The following is a 19456-nucleotide window of genomic DNA, read 5'->3' as shown; positions in this document are numbered from 1 at the left end:
AGCCAAGACAAATAATAAATTAATGCCCTTTTAGTGAGCTTATGAAGTGAAAGAATGTGAAGTAAAAAGAGCAGATCTATCAAACTGCGATTTTTCAGAGTGCTTGGAATATAAAAGTTGTTGATGGAGAATAATGGTGCTTCTAAATGAATTTTAGGTTTAACTTATGCAGCAGAACTGGGCTGAACTTTATTTTTATGCCTTTTATTCATAGGAAGAAAGCAAAGGGAAATAGACTTATGGTTTTTGGCGAGAATTAACAGAACAAATCTTAACAGGAGTGTTTCTTCAATTCTGTGTGATGAATCACTTAGATGAAGGTTGTAGTAATTTCTCAACCTAAAGGTTCTAAAAAAAACAATGTAAAATTACTTAGAATTAGTGAAGGAAGAGTTAATAGATTTTTCCAGAACAGAGGTGCATTTATGGGAAATTGTTATGCCCATAGCTGGTATATAATTAGAGTAGGAGGATGTGGTTTCAAAGCAGTCATATTCACGTAATTTCTCCTACTTCACAGTTAGATAAAGAAGAACTGTGTGGACAAGATTCTGTCTGTGTGATCCTATTTATTTATGATAATGGTAGTATGTAAGGTTATATCAATGCACGGGAAAGTTAAAATAAATTAACTCTGTGGTTCAGTGTTTGAATGCTCAGAGCTATTGCTTTTTCTATCCCTTATGTGTATGAGTTCAAGTAGTCTTGAAATATAGGCGATATATTCAGTTTGGATGAGACAGCAGCACAGAGTGAACATACTCTTGGAATAAAACAATGCTGTGTCACGCAACACGTGAACGTTTTTTGTTGAATTTTTGTCATACCTGTCATGTACATTAGATTAGGTTAAATGTAAGAGAGACACAAGGAGTTGGACTGGAATATTGGGATGGGTGCGGTGCATAGACAAGGTCTGTGGCAGGTCTGAAATTATTTTATATGCACACGCTCACATGCAGGTAAAATGGTCACAGTGTGATGGGGAATAAAAGACTAAGTAAGGGGAAAAGGGGGTTTTCCTTGTTTCCTCATGTGTATATTTATTAGGATTATCAGTCTGTTAGCTGGTATCCTGATTATCAGGTGATGCAGAGGCAATCATGTTTGTGTCTCACAGAGGAATGAGGGGGATCTCTTCCACCGGCTGTGGCACATAATGAACGAGATCCTGGACCTGCGGAGGCAGGTCCTCGTTGGCCACCTCACCCACGACCGCATGAAGGACGTCAAGCGCCACATCACGGCTCGGCTGGACTGGGGCAACGAGTGAGTCAATGTACACACATCAAATGTGGTCAAACTGCAAAGCCAGCTCTTTAGGCTGATTGCTGAATGGTGAAATAAAGAACAAATTTCTAACAAGTGTTACTTTTTTTTCCAATGGACTTTCTCCTTCATTGTTTTTCTGCCCACTGTGTTTTAACAGCGAAAAGTGGATTATTGTTTTGTTCTGCTTTTTTTACATTTGTGTAAGTTATGTAGCAGTAGTACTATCCATAAGATACTACTTATTCCAATTCCAGTACTTATTCCAATCTGAAGCAGCATTTTGCATCTTTCTAATACACTTGATGCCTGGATGATGCATTCAGCAGAGCTTTGTGTTCTAACTGAAACTATGTTGGTTGACATTGCTTCTTTTCTAACTTGGTCACACAATTTAGTTCCTACTTGGGCATCTCTAACATACATTCAGCTACTGCGCTCTGCATCTTCCTTTAGTCTGAATAACTGAAATGAGCTTACACAAGTTTTATTGTCTTAATTTTTTTTCAAGCAAGAAAATGGTTAAAATGCCCTCTGGTATTTAGGTGCTGTTTCCAAAGTCTCTTCTTTAGCATATGTTTATACAGATAAATGCTAACTAAAGGAAGCAATATTCAGTAGTAGGATTACCTCAATTTCCAGAGTTTCTACAGCTGTCTGACAGCATAAATATCTAACAGAGTGAAAGGGTTGTGAGTAAATGTGTATGATTACCTGTCTACTTAGAATTTTGCAGTAACTGAAAGAAATTAATTGTGAAGGTTTTTTACATGGAGAGTTCCTGCTCCTTAAAACATATGTTTGAAAAACTTTATAATCTTTTGAATTTTCCTAAATTGACTAAATTCCTAAATTCCTAAAATGACTGCCTCCATGTCCTTATGCATTCTTAAACATTATTGCTTGCTGCTGTGCTGGAAATAAATTGTGTTGCTGTTGATTCAAGCTCATTTCCTTATTTTGTTCAGGGGGTACAGGCTAGCACTTTTGATACCATCCACTCCAAACTGAAAATAAGCTGATGTTTTAGTATTTGATGGATTTTCTATTTATCTTCCTTTCCGTGGTTGTTATTCAAGTTGACGGTACTAGTGCATTCACACTGAAATGCTCACAATAGTACAAAGGACAATGTCGATTGCACATTGTCCACTCTGTGAAACAGATTTAAAAAATGTGGGAAAATTGTATTAATGTTGCAAAGTGGAGAAAGGGAATGAGTCAAATGTGAATGGTGGTTACAGCCAAAATACATCAAAATAAAACCAAAGTCAACTAATTCTAGAGTACAAATTAACGTGTGCATTGTTTATTCAAATAAACAACAAACGCATGCAGAGCTAATTTGTTTCTTTTGAAAGTAGAAGCTACTTACTATTATTCCATTTCTCATACAGACAACTGGGACTTGACTTAGTTCCAAGAAAAGAATATGCTATGGTGGATCCTGAAGAGATCAGCATTACAGAGCTCTACAGGCTGGTAGGTGAATGTAATGTTTGATGCTTCTGCTCTCAAATTACATACTGAAAGTCCACTCTTCTATTTAACTGAAAGTACCTTTTTTGATCCAATATATTGGCATTTCATAATGCAATGAGTTTTACTATAAGGAAATAAATTTTTTTTAACAGCTATGTCATCCCTAAATATGTATGAAATTCTTTGATTTGATATTAAATTTGTCTTTGCATACATGCTTAAATCTTATTTGTTAAAAGTTTTGGTTTCTCATATACCTTTAAAATTATGCTAATATGTTAATATGAATTTAATCATCAATAAAAGCTTATGGGACGCTTTATCATTAGAGCTTTACCTGGCTTATGAGCCTGTCTAGATAAGCTTTGTGGAAATATAATAATGGTATAATATTGTCACAATTAATCATACTGGGCTCTTGGTACTTTCTAATATATTAATGTAAATAGCAGTTAAATTGCATAAGAAAGCTTTCCTTTGGGTCTAAAAGCCCATCTTGATCTACTAAAATCAGCACTGATATTTCTCATTCTGATTAAATCTCCAGCAAGGTCTAAGAAAACTTGCCAATTCATTTATGTTGGCTTTGGCTCATACTTAAGTACTGCAGCTGCTACAGATACAGAGTTCTGAGCTTTATGCGCTTAAGACTAAACTTGTATTTAAGCTGAATTTTATTTATTACAACTTTTGTATTTAAGTTCAAACCCCCCAAAAACATCAATTGCTACAATTTTTGTGGATCTGAAATAACGACGTATTTTTGTAATAATTTTTAATTTGTATTTTACTTGTATTGTTGACTTGTAGGGTCAAGACTAATAGTAAATTCTTTGTGCTAGAATCAGTATACCTTTGAGTAATTTCAAAGGGATTTGTGATATTATGGAATCCTGTTGAAGCACTAGATGAAATATGGTGAGGAACCATTAATCACAAGAGGAAACATAGAGAGGAAAAATGACCCAGAAAACTAGTAATGGCACTCATGGAGTGTACTTGGAAAAAAGATAACCTCAGTATGAAGACTATGTAAGACTTAGAAAGATTGCTGTTTAAAATTATTTTTGTTATACTGGAAGAGAGGGATAGCACACCTTAATATTGTCCTTCATTTAATGGGTAACTAAAATGCAGAAGGTATAAACTGTGACATCAAATCAAGGCAATTTATTAGCTTGTACAAAGCAGTTTGCCAGAGATCATAGAATGTAGGTATGATTGCTTTTCCCCAGTTTAAAATACTTGTATTTAGTCTTCTGCAAAATAATTTTTTTTATGTGTTTGAATAGTGGAATATCAGATCATTAACTTCTTAAACCAGCTAAGAAATACTATGTTGTTATAGCACAAAGCTTTAAAGTGGCTCCACACTTTCAGAGGAAAAAAAAAAACAAACTTCTAGAGATTACTGTTTTTCACCTAGAGATAACTATGATGAAATGTAACACTGGGAAAGTAAATTCCCTGTGTTTTCCTTCTCAGATGCAAAAGAAAAAAAAAGAGGAAAAAATACAAGTTAGTATTAATTTAAAAAAATACTAATTTGGAATAAGAAAGTAGTTCTACGTTACATATTTTACCGCTTTTTGTTTTGAGAATTTTGTAATTGACTCAAACTGGTCACTGTTTTTCTGGTGTTTTTAGATGGAACATCGCCATCGGAAAAAAGACACACCAGTACCAGCTAGCAGCCACCATCTTTTTGTTCAGATGAAGAGTTTAATGTGCTCCAATCTGGGAGAGGAACTGGAAGTAATCTTTTCACTCTTTGATAGTAAAGAAAATCGACCCATCAGGTACCATATGATTTCTATTTAAATACTGTTTTTTACATAAGTTTTACAATAAAACCTGTATATTTTGATACAGGTAACAAATTCCACATTTAGAAACAAAGGCAAGGTGGGTTTCTTTCATGAGAATATTTTGCCTCCTTCTGAAATTCAGTTGCTATGTCTAATGGTTTGTAGTGTTATTTAAGGTATTCAAAAATGTATGCATCTGTCTTGTTTACTTATTTCACTTTCCAGTTGTTTTTTTTCTTTGTAGAGAAGTTTATATACATATAGAGAATGGTAATTTTGAAGTATCCCTATTTTCATCTCTCCTAATCAGTGCACATTCAAAACTTTGAACTTTTACTTTCTCTGTAATATTTATAAGAGAAATTCTCCTCGGTGCATGAGATTGGAGGGCTCCAATAAATGCTTAGTCAGTGACGTATGCGTATTTTTTATAAAAGGAGACTTTGCTTCTATGAGAAGGTGCTGGTTCTTCAGTGAAACTGTCAAAATCAATCTGTCCTAGAGTTTAAATTCTGTGAGAGACCTGATAACCTTTGATTTTTAAAATATTCGATAGCTACTTCTATTTTCAGAATTCTGGCTAAGAGAGAGAACATGGGAGTGATTACTAGTGAAGCCACTGTGCATTTCAGAAATAGGAGCACAGGAGGAGAGTACAGTTAGTGCAAGAGCTCAGCGAGTTCCCTTTGAGGAATAGGCCAGGAAGTCTGAACCATTGAGTGGCTGTGCAGTGGTGATGGGTGTGGTGGGTTGACCCTGGCCTGCAGCCAGCCACAGCCACCCTGTCACTCCCCTCCTCATCTGGACAGGGGACAGAAAATAGAACAAAAGGCTCACGGGTCAAGATAAGGACAGGGAGAGATCACTCACCAATTAACATCACAGATAGAACAGACCTGACATGGGGAAAATGAATTTATTACCAATCATATCATAGTAGGATAATGAGAAATAAACCCAAACCTTCAAACATCTTCCTTCCCACTTCTCCCTTCTTCCTGTGCTCAACTTCATTCCTGATTTTCTCTCCTTTGTCCACCCTGGCAGTACAGGGGGCTGGAAACTGGAGCTGTGGTCAGTTGGTCACACATTGACTCTGCCGCTCCTTCCTCCTCCAGGGGAGGACTCCTCACACTCTTCCTCTGCTCCAGCCTGGGGGCCTTCCCACAGGAGGTGGTTTTCCATGAGCCTCTCCAGCCTGAATCCTTTCCATAGCTGTTGTCTTAAATATGGCAATAGGAGTTTGGGGAACTGTGTGGAAGTTGGGCTGAATTTGACAAAATTATGTCTGTGCTTTGCAGTGCAGGCAAAATAAGTAACCAGTACTTAGAAGGAAGAGTATATTCAGTACATTAATTCTTATGGTTAGTGAGATCATGTATACTCAGCTAGTGTTACAGTGTTAGCTGTTAAATACTGACATTTCATTCTGGTCGGCACTTCAGACAGTCATCACGAAAATTCAGTTTCCTGTCGTTTCTGAGAATTAGAAGTGCATCAGGACATGTTGTTTGTGTTCACTCCAATGAATGCCACAGCAGGTGATAGATTTACAAGAGAGCTGCAGACTTTGACAGAAAACAATTTGGGGTGATATGGATTGCTGAAAACAAGGTTAAGGCAGTGGTGGTGGTGTGAAAGCAAATGGATTTGATTTCCTGTTACATGAAAGCACAAATTCTAGAGCTGTTTCTCACATGCCTGCTGGGATCTGACCTTTAGCTATTGATTCCTGACTCTAGCATCTGTTTTCAGCTGCTGTAAACTTCCTCATCCCATTACTGGCAAACCTTGAAGAAATGTGTTGTTACAAATCCAAACTGCCTTCTCTAGGGCATGGGGGGAATGACAGGATAAGCTTTGTGAAGGTAGTTTGCACCATCTGCAATTCAAACAAACATACCAAACTCTAACAAAAAAACCCCAACAAGCATAACAAAAAAACCCTCCCAAGAAACAAACAAAAACTTCTCCACGTACTGGAAAAGCTAAACTTAAGAGAGCTTTCACAAGAACAAATTAAATGCAGGTAAAGGTATATCTGTATCACAGAAAGAACTCTGGATTGCAGAGTTGTCCCAAGATTGGTCCTTATATGATCTGTCTGGACTAGATGTGGAAGTGACTTAACTGGTTTATTACAGATTTGAACCAAAGCTGGTTGATTGTGGTGCACAACAGTATGGTACAATGTGTATTTTTTATTCAATAGAAATGGGTGGGATGTTTCAGAGATCTTTAGGCCCTTGCTGATGCATGTTTGACATGAACAATCTCCTCAGAAGGATGCTGATGCATGAGAGGAGTCAGTGTCCTCAGCCCCCACAGTTCACACCCTGCAGTGGTGCCAAAGCCTACGGGCAGCAGTGGAGCTGAGGAGGATGGACACTTGACTCTTGTGCTCATTTCTAGCAAAAGGGCTGGTCAAAAGCTGGGTGTACTGTAGTACAGATCCTTACAACTTAGGATCTGTCACCTTACACCTTAGGATCTGTCAGAACCTAGCTGTGTCATTTGTCCATTGGTTTCCCAGGTCATTGTTTTTGGTTCTGTGGAATAATGTCATGAAAAGAACAGATGAAACTTTTTTACTAGCCCAGGTAAAGATATATGAATGTAAATGACTTAAAATTTATTTCTCCAAATCATTGCTTATATTATTAGAATTGTTTGGACTTTATTTCTTTGGACTTTGCTGCTTTATATGTTAAATTTTGCAACAACTGTATGTGTACCAAGCTTTCCTCAGGTGGGTAATCCTGTTTATTTTAATGAGACTGTTTGAATGCATAATAGAGTGTTCATTGTCTACCTCATATAAGTTGACATAAGTCAGCTTTGTAGCCTCTTAAAGAGTTCTGTTGGAGAGAGTACAGAATTCAAATTTAATAATACAATTTTTAAAAACTAACTTAGCTTCTTCTCAGGTGGACCTGCAATTGTAAGCTCTCCGTACATCAATATATCTATCTCTAATAAATCTATCTTATTTTTTCTAACCTCAGGTATATGCACTGAAAATAGCAGCTTTAAAAGATTGTTGGAAGACTAAAAAAAACATTGTCTGTTTACTTCTTCCATTGATTGGATATCTTTTTCCACAGCTTTTTTTTTTTTGTTGTTGGTTTTATGTTATCAGTATCATATATTCAACTGTTTGAACAGCAATATTTGTTCAAGTATCACAGTAAACAGAATAGCAATTGTGGATACTGAGATGAGGAAAGTCTCTCCAAAAAGGAATAATATTTCCAGTCCAGACTAGTGCCAGAAAAAGCCCTGTGGAAAAGTCAATGCTTTGGAAAGTCAGGTGAAAGGAAGGTACTTCATAACATAGGGAATATATGGTTTGATAGCTGAGCTTTGTATTATAGCACAAGAATAGGATTTTACTTAGCCCATTTTAAACGATAATAAATATAATAAGCAATTTAAAACTATTTTCTTGTGCAATATTAAGAAATTATCAGACTTAGAAAATATCCACTGAGCAATGAAAGATAGTTAAACCTTTTCTTGTACAGTTATAGATTCTCTCTGAAAAAAAGCATTCTGTAACAACTGAGGCAAACCAAGGTATGAGCAGAAAGCACAGTGTGTTAACAGCTCTTGCATTGGCCTAATGGGACCAGAATTGAGTATCTAATGAGGAAATATTGTATCATTACTTGCTAAAAACAGATTCAAAGAATACAGACGTATAAAGTGGAAAAAAACTAGATATCAAATTGAAAGCTATGCGCCTGAATGTCAGCACAAAACTTCTCTCTAATTCTTGTGACCCATATGTTTTGCCACAGGAGCTACATTTAGTAATTATACTTGGCAGAAGTGTAATCTAACATGAAGCAATGTAGGTACTGTTTGTCATTGTAGAGACAAGCAGATGAGGAAAAGGAGAACAGTAGTAATTTTAATTCCTTTTATGGCTTGTAAAATATAATAATATCGATTGCTGTGGCTTAAGAGACAGTTCAGATTCTTTGGCAGATAGGAGGCGTAAGTTTGAATATTCAAAGGCAGAGTGAGAAATCGGGCATGCGTCTTTTTTCTCTTAAAGAACCACACCTACTAATATAAATCTATTCTCCACCTACACTGCACTTTTGTTCCTCTTTATTAAAAAAACAAAAAAGGAAAATCCCCGAAGTGCTTTATATTTAAATTCAGAATTTGCTCCTCTTCATCATCTTTTGTTCCCCTGAGTAGTTGTGCATCACTAGACATGAATTAGTCCTGAAATGAAGTACAAGTATGTCTTCAGGTGGATAGCAGGGGGAGGAGCAGACCACCAGCATCACCTCTGGAATCTGTGTAGATGGATGTGTCTTTCTGCAGTCACAAGTAAATGTCAAGATTAAGACATGACCAATGCTTTCCTTTTTGTCTGATTCCAGAAAGTTTCATGACGAATCAGTGGACTCTGTGATTGGAATCCAGACCCATACACATCTAAACTTAAGATCTTTGTGTGAATTGCATCTCCAGTAACTAGTTGCTAGTTAGAGTCAGCAAAGCCTAGAAAGCAATTCAGCTGGTGAAATGTCTGCGCCTTCTTTAGGACATTTTGGAAAGCTCCTTAGGATCCATAGATGGTAGTGATTAAGGAGCTGCTCAGTGTACCCTTAAGTAATTTTGATATGAATCTATTCTACTTTTTTGTTTTCTGTATCACTACTTTAGATCTCAGTAAAGTTTGAGGCTTCAAGTTCAGAAGGAGTTGATATTGAAATCATACAGGATATAAATTCTCAATATTAGTTATGAGTTTTTGACATCAGCCCTTTAGAGTGCAATCTATAGGAAAAAACACCCTGAATTTGCTCTTAAATATATGCAAAGGATTTAGGATAGGCAGATCAAAAAAACCTGATAAATATATATATGTACAAAATTACTGTTTTTCAGTATATGGTGAATTTTTTTTTGTAGTTTAAGTAGAGCAGATATGTTGTGGTAGGCAATGTGGTTAAGGAATATTCTCCTAATTAAACGCTCTCATTGTGGGATCTACCAGTGCATCTTTAGAATGGCACCTCTTAAAATAAGTAGAGATGGAAGCTAAAGCCATAAAATCATTTACCAGTTGTTCTGTTTTTGATAATGTATCTTAGTATTCCTTTAGTGTTTTGAATAGATCATTGTTAGATGATCTTTAAGGTGTGCTGCAGCCCAAACTATTCTATGATTCTATGAATAAAAGAAAAATTAAATATATTTATAGCTAGACTACTCTCAATTAAATATTTTTTCATCTTAAACAGCAGGTATAAATGCTCATAATTTTTTCAACATGTACTGAGAATTAGATAATAGGCTTTTCATGAGATGTGAAAAACTGCTTTTGAAAGGCGTTAGTAACTTCCCCAGAGCAGATATCTGGTATCAGATAGTGACAGAAAAAAATCAGTGATGCTTCAAGTTTTTTTTATTTTCAGACTTTGTGTCTAAAGATTTCTCTGGATTAGTAAAGGCTGTTATGCTTTGCTTACACCTAACTTAGTGAGATCAGCACCCACTTTGGGCCATAGGAATGGTTTTCTATCTGTTTTACTAATCTAGAGGTAAATACTCTTTTTGGATAATTTTCCATTTGTTTGGGACAGGATGAGACTGTACTTTTCTCCAGACTGTTCTTTTGTTGCTGAAAATAGCTGTTAAAAATAACTATTTCTAAATATGTTGGCATCCAAAATAATGGATTTTATTAAGTTAGGGGTAATAATAAAATTCAGATTTATCTGTGACTTTATTGTTCCTGTTAATAAACAATAATAATATTATTTTCCAGACTGTTCCTATATTAAAATAATTGTCTAATATGGGCCTTTCCACTCTAAAAGGCATTGTTTGAATTTGACTATTTACTTCTATGGAAGCACAAAAACTGTCAGTATTTAAGTCAAGTAGTTAAATCTGACTCATGACATGCTTATGCTTGTTAAGGCTACAGTTGTAAGTCGTTCATTTTCTACTTAATTGGTGCATGCTAATTTCACTTGATCTGTATGCATATGTATATATCCATATTTCTGGCTAAACTAGCTGCTAGGAATAATTTTTGCTATTGCTTAAATTAGCAATAAACAGCTGAAGTCAGCCCTGATGGTTCCTAGAGTTTTCCCTGGTGTGTTTTTGTATCATGTTCTATTTTTCTCCCCTTCCTGCTGCTTTGCTAGAACAGTAATAGCCCCTGAGTGGGGTAGAGCAAGTGTGAGTGGCACTGCTTTAACGTGATACAACCATTTGGCTTTTTCCAGTAAAATTCTTTGGCTTATGTGCTGTTTTATCTTCTAATCATGTGTTTCTGTTCCTCTTTTATTTCTGTTAAGGTCAGAAGCCCAGTTTTTGTGTTCCTTGGGTATTTTTGGTTCTTTAAGAACCAAAACACTTTTACTTTAAGAAAGTAAAATACTCTAATGATGACACCTAAATTTTATAAGTAATTTCACTAGTGTAGAATCCTAAAGGAAGCATTTTAGCATGTGCAGTTGTAGAGAGGTGCTGTTACTGTAGTTGGAAAATGAAAGAGGTCCATGGTCACATCTCATGAGATTTGCTTGTCTTTTAGTTCAATCCTATTTTTCTGGCCACTGCTGAGCTTTTGCTGTCTACTTGAAGTGGTTCCTAAAGTATATGAGCTCAAACATACTATGTGGGGGTCTGTATGGGTGCTTCATGCTAGTAAAGAAATGCTTTTATAAAATCTGTTCTGGAATCATGTATGTTGCACAAATGTTTGAGAAAAGCAAAATCAGAAGGACTTACCAATGCGGTAAAGAGCCTTGACGATTTGCTTTTATATAATCTAATTTTGTTGTCAGCAAATCAACAGTTTGCAAGTCCAAGACTGCTGTTTACTTATGCAAGTAGTGCCATCCTGTAGGAGTGGATTTGTAGAGCAGAACTTCATGCTAGACTCAATGTTAATGTGTAAATGTTTACTGTGGACTAAATCTGTGGTTGTGTGGACTGAGTGGCAGCAGCATATGTTCTAGTCTGGCTTGTGAATCAAAATGTGGAGATGATCAGAAGATTGTCTTCAAAGGCACCTAATTCAACTTGATCATGTAGATCATAAAATAGTGCCTGTAAGATGGATATTGCAGGATCATAGTTTGGATGGGGGAAAGTTCTGTAAAAGAGAGTAACTCAGCTGTGCTTTGGGACATAATTGTTTACAATCACATTGCAAAAACAATTTAGAGTTCAAAGGGATTAGGGAACTCTGAGTGCAAGCAATGAGAAACAATAACTTTAGGTAAGAGATAGGCCATTGTTACAGCTCAAAAAAAACTGGAAATCTGATTGCAACATTTCAGCACACTGCAACAATCCTGTGTTCTGATGTTTTTTATTAGCATCCCTTGTAGTGTGTGTGGTCACTTGTGAAGTTTTAGTGAAGTTTTTCTATTCCTTGGAATATGAAGGTGAATATAGAGAGTCCCAGCTTTAAGAGTACTTAAGAGTGAGTGAGGTGATGATTGTTGGCTTTGGGGATATCTTTTTCTCTTACCCAAACAGAAGTTAGTGAAACAAACTTTTCTTTCAGCAGTAAGATCACACTTAAAAAGCCAATGATAAATACTTCAAGGGGTTACACAGTTACAAATTTTGTAGTGGTACTTTTTCAGAGAAATTAAAGATTATGATGGCAGTCTGTGCTTTCTGTACAGATGTACTGTCAGCTACTCAATACAGCATTTTTTTTCAGCAATGATGACCTTAGTATAGCCAGGGGGCCCATTTACACTGGAGCTCTAAGAACACCAATCATTTAATCAAAAAATATAGATTTTTTTTTTCTTATCAGATCCTGGAAATATCTCACTTATTAGCTTTTAATAGAATCAGTTTAACAAGTGGCAAGGGACAAAATAAGAGCTTAGCTGTTTTCTAGACAATGTACATTATTCACCAAGGCAGTGTTAACTTTATTTGTTGCTATAAGAATATTCTGCTGCTATAAAAAAAACAAAGCCAAAAAGCCTAAGGATAACATTTACCAGGTGACTGTGTTCAGAAAATCAAGTTATCCCCATGTCCTCTGAAATTCCCACCTTTCCAGTGCAGATGCCATAGGGCTGTATTAATATATGTAGCAGATTACCATCTAGAGATCTTGCCAGGTTTTTTTTTCAGGAGAATTTTGAAAACACCAGCAAAACTGGGTAGTGTATTACAAAAAAGGGAATAGAAGGTGTTAAGGGTGCTGCCTACATTTGTTCAGTTCAGGCTGTGGCCCCTGTTCATGGCATTGAAGAGAATGCATAAAAATGCTGCATCATCTCCTGCTCAGAGTCCCGCTTGCTTTGCTGACCTTTACATTTATGTAGAGTTTGTGCCTCTGTGTTATGCCAACATACTGCTGCAGAAATTCTTAAATCTGTAATATGACCCATAGTTCTTAGATAGCATTCTAAACCATTTTCTTTTTTTCCAAATAGCAGTACTATTAGTGGGAAAATTTCAAGGCAGCACTTCAGTTAGTTGGAGCCTGTTGAGATTTTCTTTCATTGATATACATTTTATGTCTGTGTCAATATGATATGAACATCTTATCAGAAATGATTGATGCCTCTGGCCCCATCTGTGTGGGGAGCAGAGATAAGTTGGCATGCTAATCCTCCTTTTGCTATCACCTTGAACAACCTTGTTTGTAACTATCATATTGCCCTCAAATGAGAAGAGATTCTTAAACAGCACAAAGAGAATAGGCTGTTTATCCAAGGCCAGTGAAAGCAAACTGGTTTTTTTTTTTTTTTGTGAGCTTTTGATTATATCCTTAATGATTGTGTAAACTGCAGACCATACCAAAGGATAAGATTACCCTTCCTTTGTTGTACTCTCAATGTCACCTTTTAGCGACACCCACATCATCAATCTTTTTAGCCCTTTCCTATTTCAGATTTTTTATTCATTTAATTCAGTGAAATCACTTGCCAAAAGCTAAAATCCACATTAATTAGTCAAAATATTCACTACTCAGTGTTCTAGTTTTTAAAACAGCATAACACAACTGTTTGTAAAACAACATAACACAACTGTTTATTCAGCAGTTTTTGAAAAAGCATACTGTCATTGTTCCCCCTCACTCCACAATAATGTTAAAAATATTTTGGTATAGTAAGAGAATGTTTAAAGACATATTTTGCAATGTCCATCAGCATCTTCAAACCTGAGAGCTGCTCATCTCAAAGAACTGTTCTTTTAGCCATCACTCTGAGTAAAGTTTACTCAACTCACTATTACCATTCGCAACAGCAAAGAAAGGGCTTGGATACTTCTAGAGTCAAGCTAATAATGCATTTTCTCTAGCCTGAAGGTTCACTACTAACAGCCCAAGATGTCTTAATATATCCTTATGATCTCTCTTCTAAAGGAGCTCAATGATTCAATATTATTTTAAGCACAGAAATGGGTTACACTTGACTTTCAGTATCTCGTTTACTTAGAATCAGTACTCCAGACATCAGCACTCTAAATGCAGGAGACTCAAATAAATTCTTTGTTGCTTCTAAATCGTGTTGAACTCTAGACCACAAAGGAGATGGAGATCATATTTGTGAAGCTGTAGCCTTGCAACTTCAGTGCAAGACTACAGAAGTTGATAAAAAGGTACAGTACCTTCAAGTTTGACCCTCTGGCTCACAAAAAGCATGTCACATGTTGTTGTGAGGGATAGTTCATTAATTATAGTTATTTGGAACTTCTGGGGAAGCACACAAGTGGCAGAATGTTGCATCATGGCAGTTGCTAACTTACAGAGGTAGAAGATGGAAAAGACTGTAGAAAAACATATTTCCATAAAGACCCAAATGACCTAGCTGGCTGTCTGGGCTGCCTGTATGTGGTACTTGCACATAATCACAAAACCATGGAATGGTTGAGCTGATAGGAAAGTCCAGAAGTCATCTGGTCTAACTACTCTAGAGCTGATTTCCCAGAGTCATGTCCGGATGGCTCTCGAGTATCTCCAAGGACAGAGATTTCACAACATCCCTGGGCAACCTGTGCCAGTGCTCAGACACCTCTGTCAGGGAAGAATTTGTTCCCTGATGCTTAATGGGAACCTCCTATGCTTCAGTTTATGTCCATTGCCTCACTTAGAACCACTGAAGTTTGCTTGACTGTCCTCTTTGCACCCTCTCTTTAGATATATTCCAATTTATTCATAAGATCCCCTCTGAGCTTTCTCTTCTCCAAATGAAACAGACCCAGCTGTCAGAGCATTCTATCCAGTCCTTAATCAAGTCCAAGTGGGGTATAACCAGTGCTGAGTAGAGAGGAAAAGGATCACTTCCCTCATCCTGCTGCAGTACTCTGTCTAATGCACCCCAGGGATGTAACTGGCCTCCTGTACTGCAAGGGCACATTTCTGGTTTACTTTTGACTTGGTGTCTATCAAGATGCCCAGGTCTACAATGTGTGAGTCTGTTATCACTTTCCATCTTCTTTTACTACTCTTGTTTCTTTATTTCATTCTGACATCAGAGATGAAAGCAAATTGTTTGGAAAATAATTGTGAGGACACTTTAAGTCCAGATTTGGAAATAATTTCAAATGGTGCAATGTATCTCAAGTACAAAAGCTGGAGAGAGATGGTGAAAAAATTTTTATATATGAGCATACATGCATACACATTAGTTGGTATTAAGATTTTCTGCTTCTGCATATGGTTTCTTTTTCTATATTTGATTGTTTGATATTTAAGTCTTGTGTTGACGCAGCACCACATTGCGTCTCTGAATGTCATGGAAATTCAGGGGCTCTATTTTAATAAATAACCCTTCATAAAGACAGGGGTTTGTTTCTAGCATTATCTATGAGAATTAGTATCATTCTGGGGGGAAAAAAAAGTGTATGTGGTATTTTTGAGTTGTTTAAGAATGTGTTTTAAATGTGCCTCAGACATAATTAACTGGTACCAATAGCACAGAATTTCTGGGAGGTGTGAACAATGACTAAAGGCAGAGCTCATGCTGGACTTTGTTGTACCTTTTCAGCAATGTGAATTATTTATATTAAGAGCACAATCCAGGTCCTCCCTAAAATTTTTAATCTATCATTAGGTGATAATCTACTCCACCTATTTCCCATAAAATACTGTTTTTACTGTGTTTAACCTTCATTCATACTGTTCCTTGGAAATTATTCCTCAGATACCTCCACATTATCCACGGATACTTTTTGCCTTGAGGTACTTTTGGATCCTGACTTTTTCCATGCAGGTGTGCCTGCTAAGCAGTGCAGGGATTTAAGATAAAGGAACTAGCAGCCTTTCTGATAAAGGGAACACCCCATGGGAACCTGAGCCATGAATTAGCTCAGGGCTACTTTTCTGTTACAGTGTTTCCACAAAAGCATGATTGCACTCATAGTGGGTCACAGCTTAGGGTAGTTCAGTGTTGTTTTCAATTTCCTGTGCTGTGTTCACAAAAATATCTAATCTTGCACAGTATTAAAACTGTGCTACAGTGAATTACACAAAATCAATGCATGTGTGTATTTATATATATGTATATATGCCTCATAGATGCAGGAGAGATGAAGCATCTTGGTTTTTCTGGCTAGCAGATGCTTAAAGGAGTCCTCCATTGTAGTTTAATCACTTACTGCTCTTGTCACGTTGCTGCTCCTTAGAAGGAAAAATTAAACAAAACCAGCCCAGCTTTATTTGTGTCCTGCGAATTCAAGAGTTAGTCCTAATTTTAGCAGGAAGGTGAAAACACCTCAAGAATACGTAAAGGTCACTTTGACAAGAGAGCAACCACTACTCTTGTACCAATCTTTTATGCATTTGGAATAAAAATACCCCTTTAGATGGCTTACTTGGTATATACATTGCTGAATGTGGTTGCTATTTTTTAAAATGATATCATCCTATATATTGATATATGCTTATATATACACAGTATTTAAGCAGGCTTAATTATTTTGTTACTAGCTTTAAGATATATGGTAATATGCACAGTCTTGTGGAGAAGAATATATTAGTACAGCTATAATTTGGCTTAAAAAAGGCACCTTTAAAAAGAAGCTGAAGTTCCAGAAAGTTAAAAAACTTCCCCTCAGAAAATATACATAATTTTTTCCAGTTACTCATTGTGAGCAGGAAAATTCCTATGTGCAGGAATATAGTCAGGTCATATAGAGGCTGTTAACCATTTCTTGGGAGGAGTAGTGTAGTAGTAAAAGTCTTTCTGCTTGGATCCTAGATGTGGTGATATTTTGGAGTGGGAATTACCAGTGGAGATTGGCAAAAAAATGTTTTCTTGGTCCCAGTCAAACTAGAAAAGTGAAGGATGTGCCTCAATTGAATTCTGCTCCTTTGCTCGAGAGTTCTGTCTGTGCCTGCTGTGGAATTCCTCCAGAGGCAGGAGCATGGAAGCACTGGCCCAGTCAGTCAGTGTGCCCTGTGTAGCACATTGTCATTTGTTGTTTTACATGGCAAAACAGTTACTGTAGCTATTATACTGACCTGTAATGTAATCAGCATTCCACAATCAAACATAGGAATTGAGCTCTTAGGTATCCCATGGGTATTCAAGCATGCTTGTCTTTTCTTTCCCTAAGTCTGATTCCAGGTTTTGACCTGAAATCTGTTTTGGATTTAGAAACTCCTGACAGGAGCTACCAGGACCAATGAGAAATTTCAAAATCAATGGGTTGGTATGTTACAAATATTTCTACAGGTTTGTCCTGTTTCTCCTTTGTACTTATTGGTATTTTAATTTTTTAGTTTTCAGATACCATACAGTCATGGAAGGGTATCCAAAAGATCACATAGTTCCATCCTCTCTGCCATGGGCAGGGATACCAGTATCAGTAGCAAATATGTTTTTTTCTCCCTCACAACTGACTAATTCTACTCATAGCTCAGTTTTACATATTCAATAACAGCAATAGTATACGTAGGTAGGATTCATCTAGTGTGAAGGAGATGCCTGAAAGGAATGTTTGTTGTATCCTCCTGCTAAATGTTTGGCTTTATGGTAGTTTCTGTAAGAAGATATTTTCTACAGATTAAAATTAACCTTCATTGCTGGGTATCTTGGTTTAAGACAATTTAAGGTGTCCACTCTAAAATGAGTTTACCTCCCCTGAGTTTTAACCAATCCCTTTCCACCAATAAGGAGGAAGTGTGAGTTGGTATCAGTGATGAAGTAACAGTTTACTAACAAGTGGAACAGCAACAAAAAAACCCTCAGTAAATAATCACTAGATACAAAATTGCTAAATCGCAGAAGGGGGAGTAAAGGGGGAATGAACCCAAACTGGTGGGGTACCACCCTCTCCTGAGATGGTGGCCCCCACTGCTGTCCGTGTAGGGACACAAAGGGAAAATGGCATCTGAGGCTTTCCAAATGGTGCCCACCCCAGGAATGCAGTGATGGTTTGGGTTACCCACAACACCAGGAGATCAAACCTGCTTTGTAAGAGGTTCTAATAGTTTCAGTAATACTTATGTTTTGTGCTGGTTTGGCTGAAGTAACGTTCATTTTCTTTACAGTAGCTGGTGTGGGGCTGTGTTTCGGATTGGTTCTGAGGACAGTGCTGGTAGCACAGGGATGTTTTAGCTATTCTGAACAGAACTTATACAAGGTTGAGTCCTTTTCTGCTCCTCACCCTGCCAGTGAGGAGGCTGGGGGTGCACAAGGAGATGGGAAGGGTTACAGCCAGGACAGCTGATCCCAGCTGACCCAGACACAGGGGTGGATATCTCACAGCATATGACATGGACACACCATTTCGGCATAGAAAGCTGGGGGAAGAAGAGAAGAAAGGCAGTGGAGTAATGGCATTCATCTTCCTTACTCACTGTTACCTGTCATGGAGCCCTGTTTTTCTGGGAATGGCTGGACACCTGCCTGCCCATGGGAAGTGGTGAATGAATCCCTGCTTTGTTTGCTTGTATGTGTGGCTTCTGCTTTACGTGTTAGGCTGCCTTTACGTTAACCCACAAGTTTTGTGACTTTTACCCTTCCGATTCTCTCCCCCACCCCACTGTGGGGCAGTGAGCTGGTGATCAAGCTGCTGGCTGGGGTTAAACCACAGCACTTCTATGAACCATTCATTTTATCTGACTTTTTGCAGTGCTCTATAATTTGTTGTCATTAATGAGACAGTTTTGATAAATTGCCCTTTAAATACTGGCCATTCTTGAATTGCAAGAGAATTAACATTTTTATTCAGGCTAATTCAAGTATTTTTTGAGGAACTGATGTTTCAGCAAGTGTGTTTTGATGGCCTAAACTGTCCTATTCAGCCTGTGTATGGGAGCTGCTGCATGTGATTTTACAACAAATTGCATTTGTGAATAAATAAAATGAGGTAGATATGGTAGGAATAAGGTCCTAAAAAAGCCCTACAAGTCTTGTCTAGCAAGAAAATGCTTCTGAGAAGGTTTGGTTTTGCATTTTATGGGTAGACAGAGCCCCATTTAATTACACCTTCCATAAGCCTTCCCAGGAGTGTGTTATAAATTAATTGTATTTCATGATGTAGTTCAGTTCCTCTCACAAAGAGCCATTTTCAGTGAAACAAATCCACTCTCTTATGCACTGTTTAAAGATTCTTTCTCAAATATCTTCTATTTGCTGTAGTTGGACTAAGGATGCTAGCTGATATAGATCTTTGATCTGAGCTTGTATATAGATAGACACATATTTAAAGTAGATAAACACAAAGAGGAACCTGTGGTATCAATTATGCTGCTCAAATGCATTAACAAATAACCCTCTTACAGATTCTGTTGTAAAAATTGAAAGCCGTCAGGAGAAATAACTCTTTTGAAATGTGATGATGAAAACCCTGGAAGAGGTGACCTGTCATGTGTCTGGTGGAGCTTAAACAATTAGCCACATTCAGAAATAAATGCGGTGTTGGAGTAGGAG

The 19456-nt window shown here is 37.0% G+C and overlaps 1 protein-coding gene across 4 annotated transcripts in view; it reads left to right on the top strand.

Moving 5' to 3' along the window:
- Positions 1-19456, top strand: part of DOCK4 (dedicator of cytokinesis 4) — a 223140-nt gene that overhangs the window by 86289 nt on the left and 117395 nt on the right. For all 4 annotated transcript variants that reach the window (XM_058023697.1, XM_058023694.1, XM_058023696.1 and 1 more), the window contains exons 6-8: positions 1121-1269; positions 2667-2751; positions 4399-4550. In XM_058023697.1, the coding sequence (XP_057879680.1) occupies positions 1121-1269; positions 2667-2751; positions 4399-4550 (386 nt within the window). The remainder of the gene's footprint in view (positions 1-1120; positions 1270-2666; positions 2752-4398; positions 4551-19456) is intronic.

The sequence above is a fragment of the Melospiza georgiana genome, chromosome 4, assembly GCF_028018845.1.
Source record: "Melospiza georgiana isolate bMelGeo1 chromosome 4, bMelGeo1.pri, whole genome shotgun sequence".
In the NCBI taxonomy this organism is placed as follows: Eukaryota; Metazoa; Chordata; class Aves; order Passeriformes; family Passerellidae; genus Melospiza; species Melospiza georgiana.
Note: the sequence above shows the minus strand (reverse complement) of the source record. Positions and strands in the feature narration are given on the sequence as shown.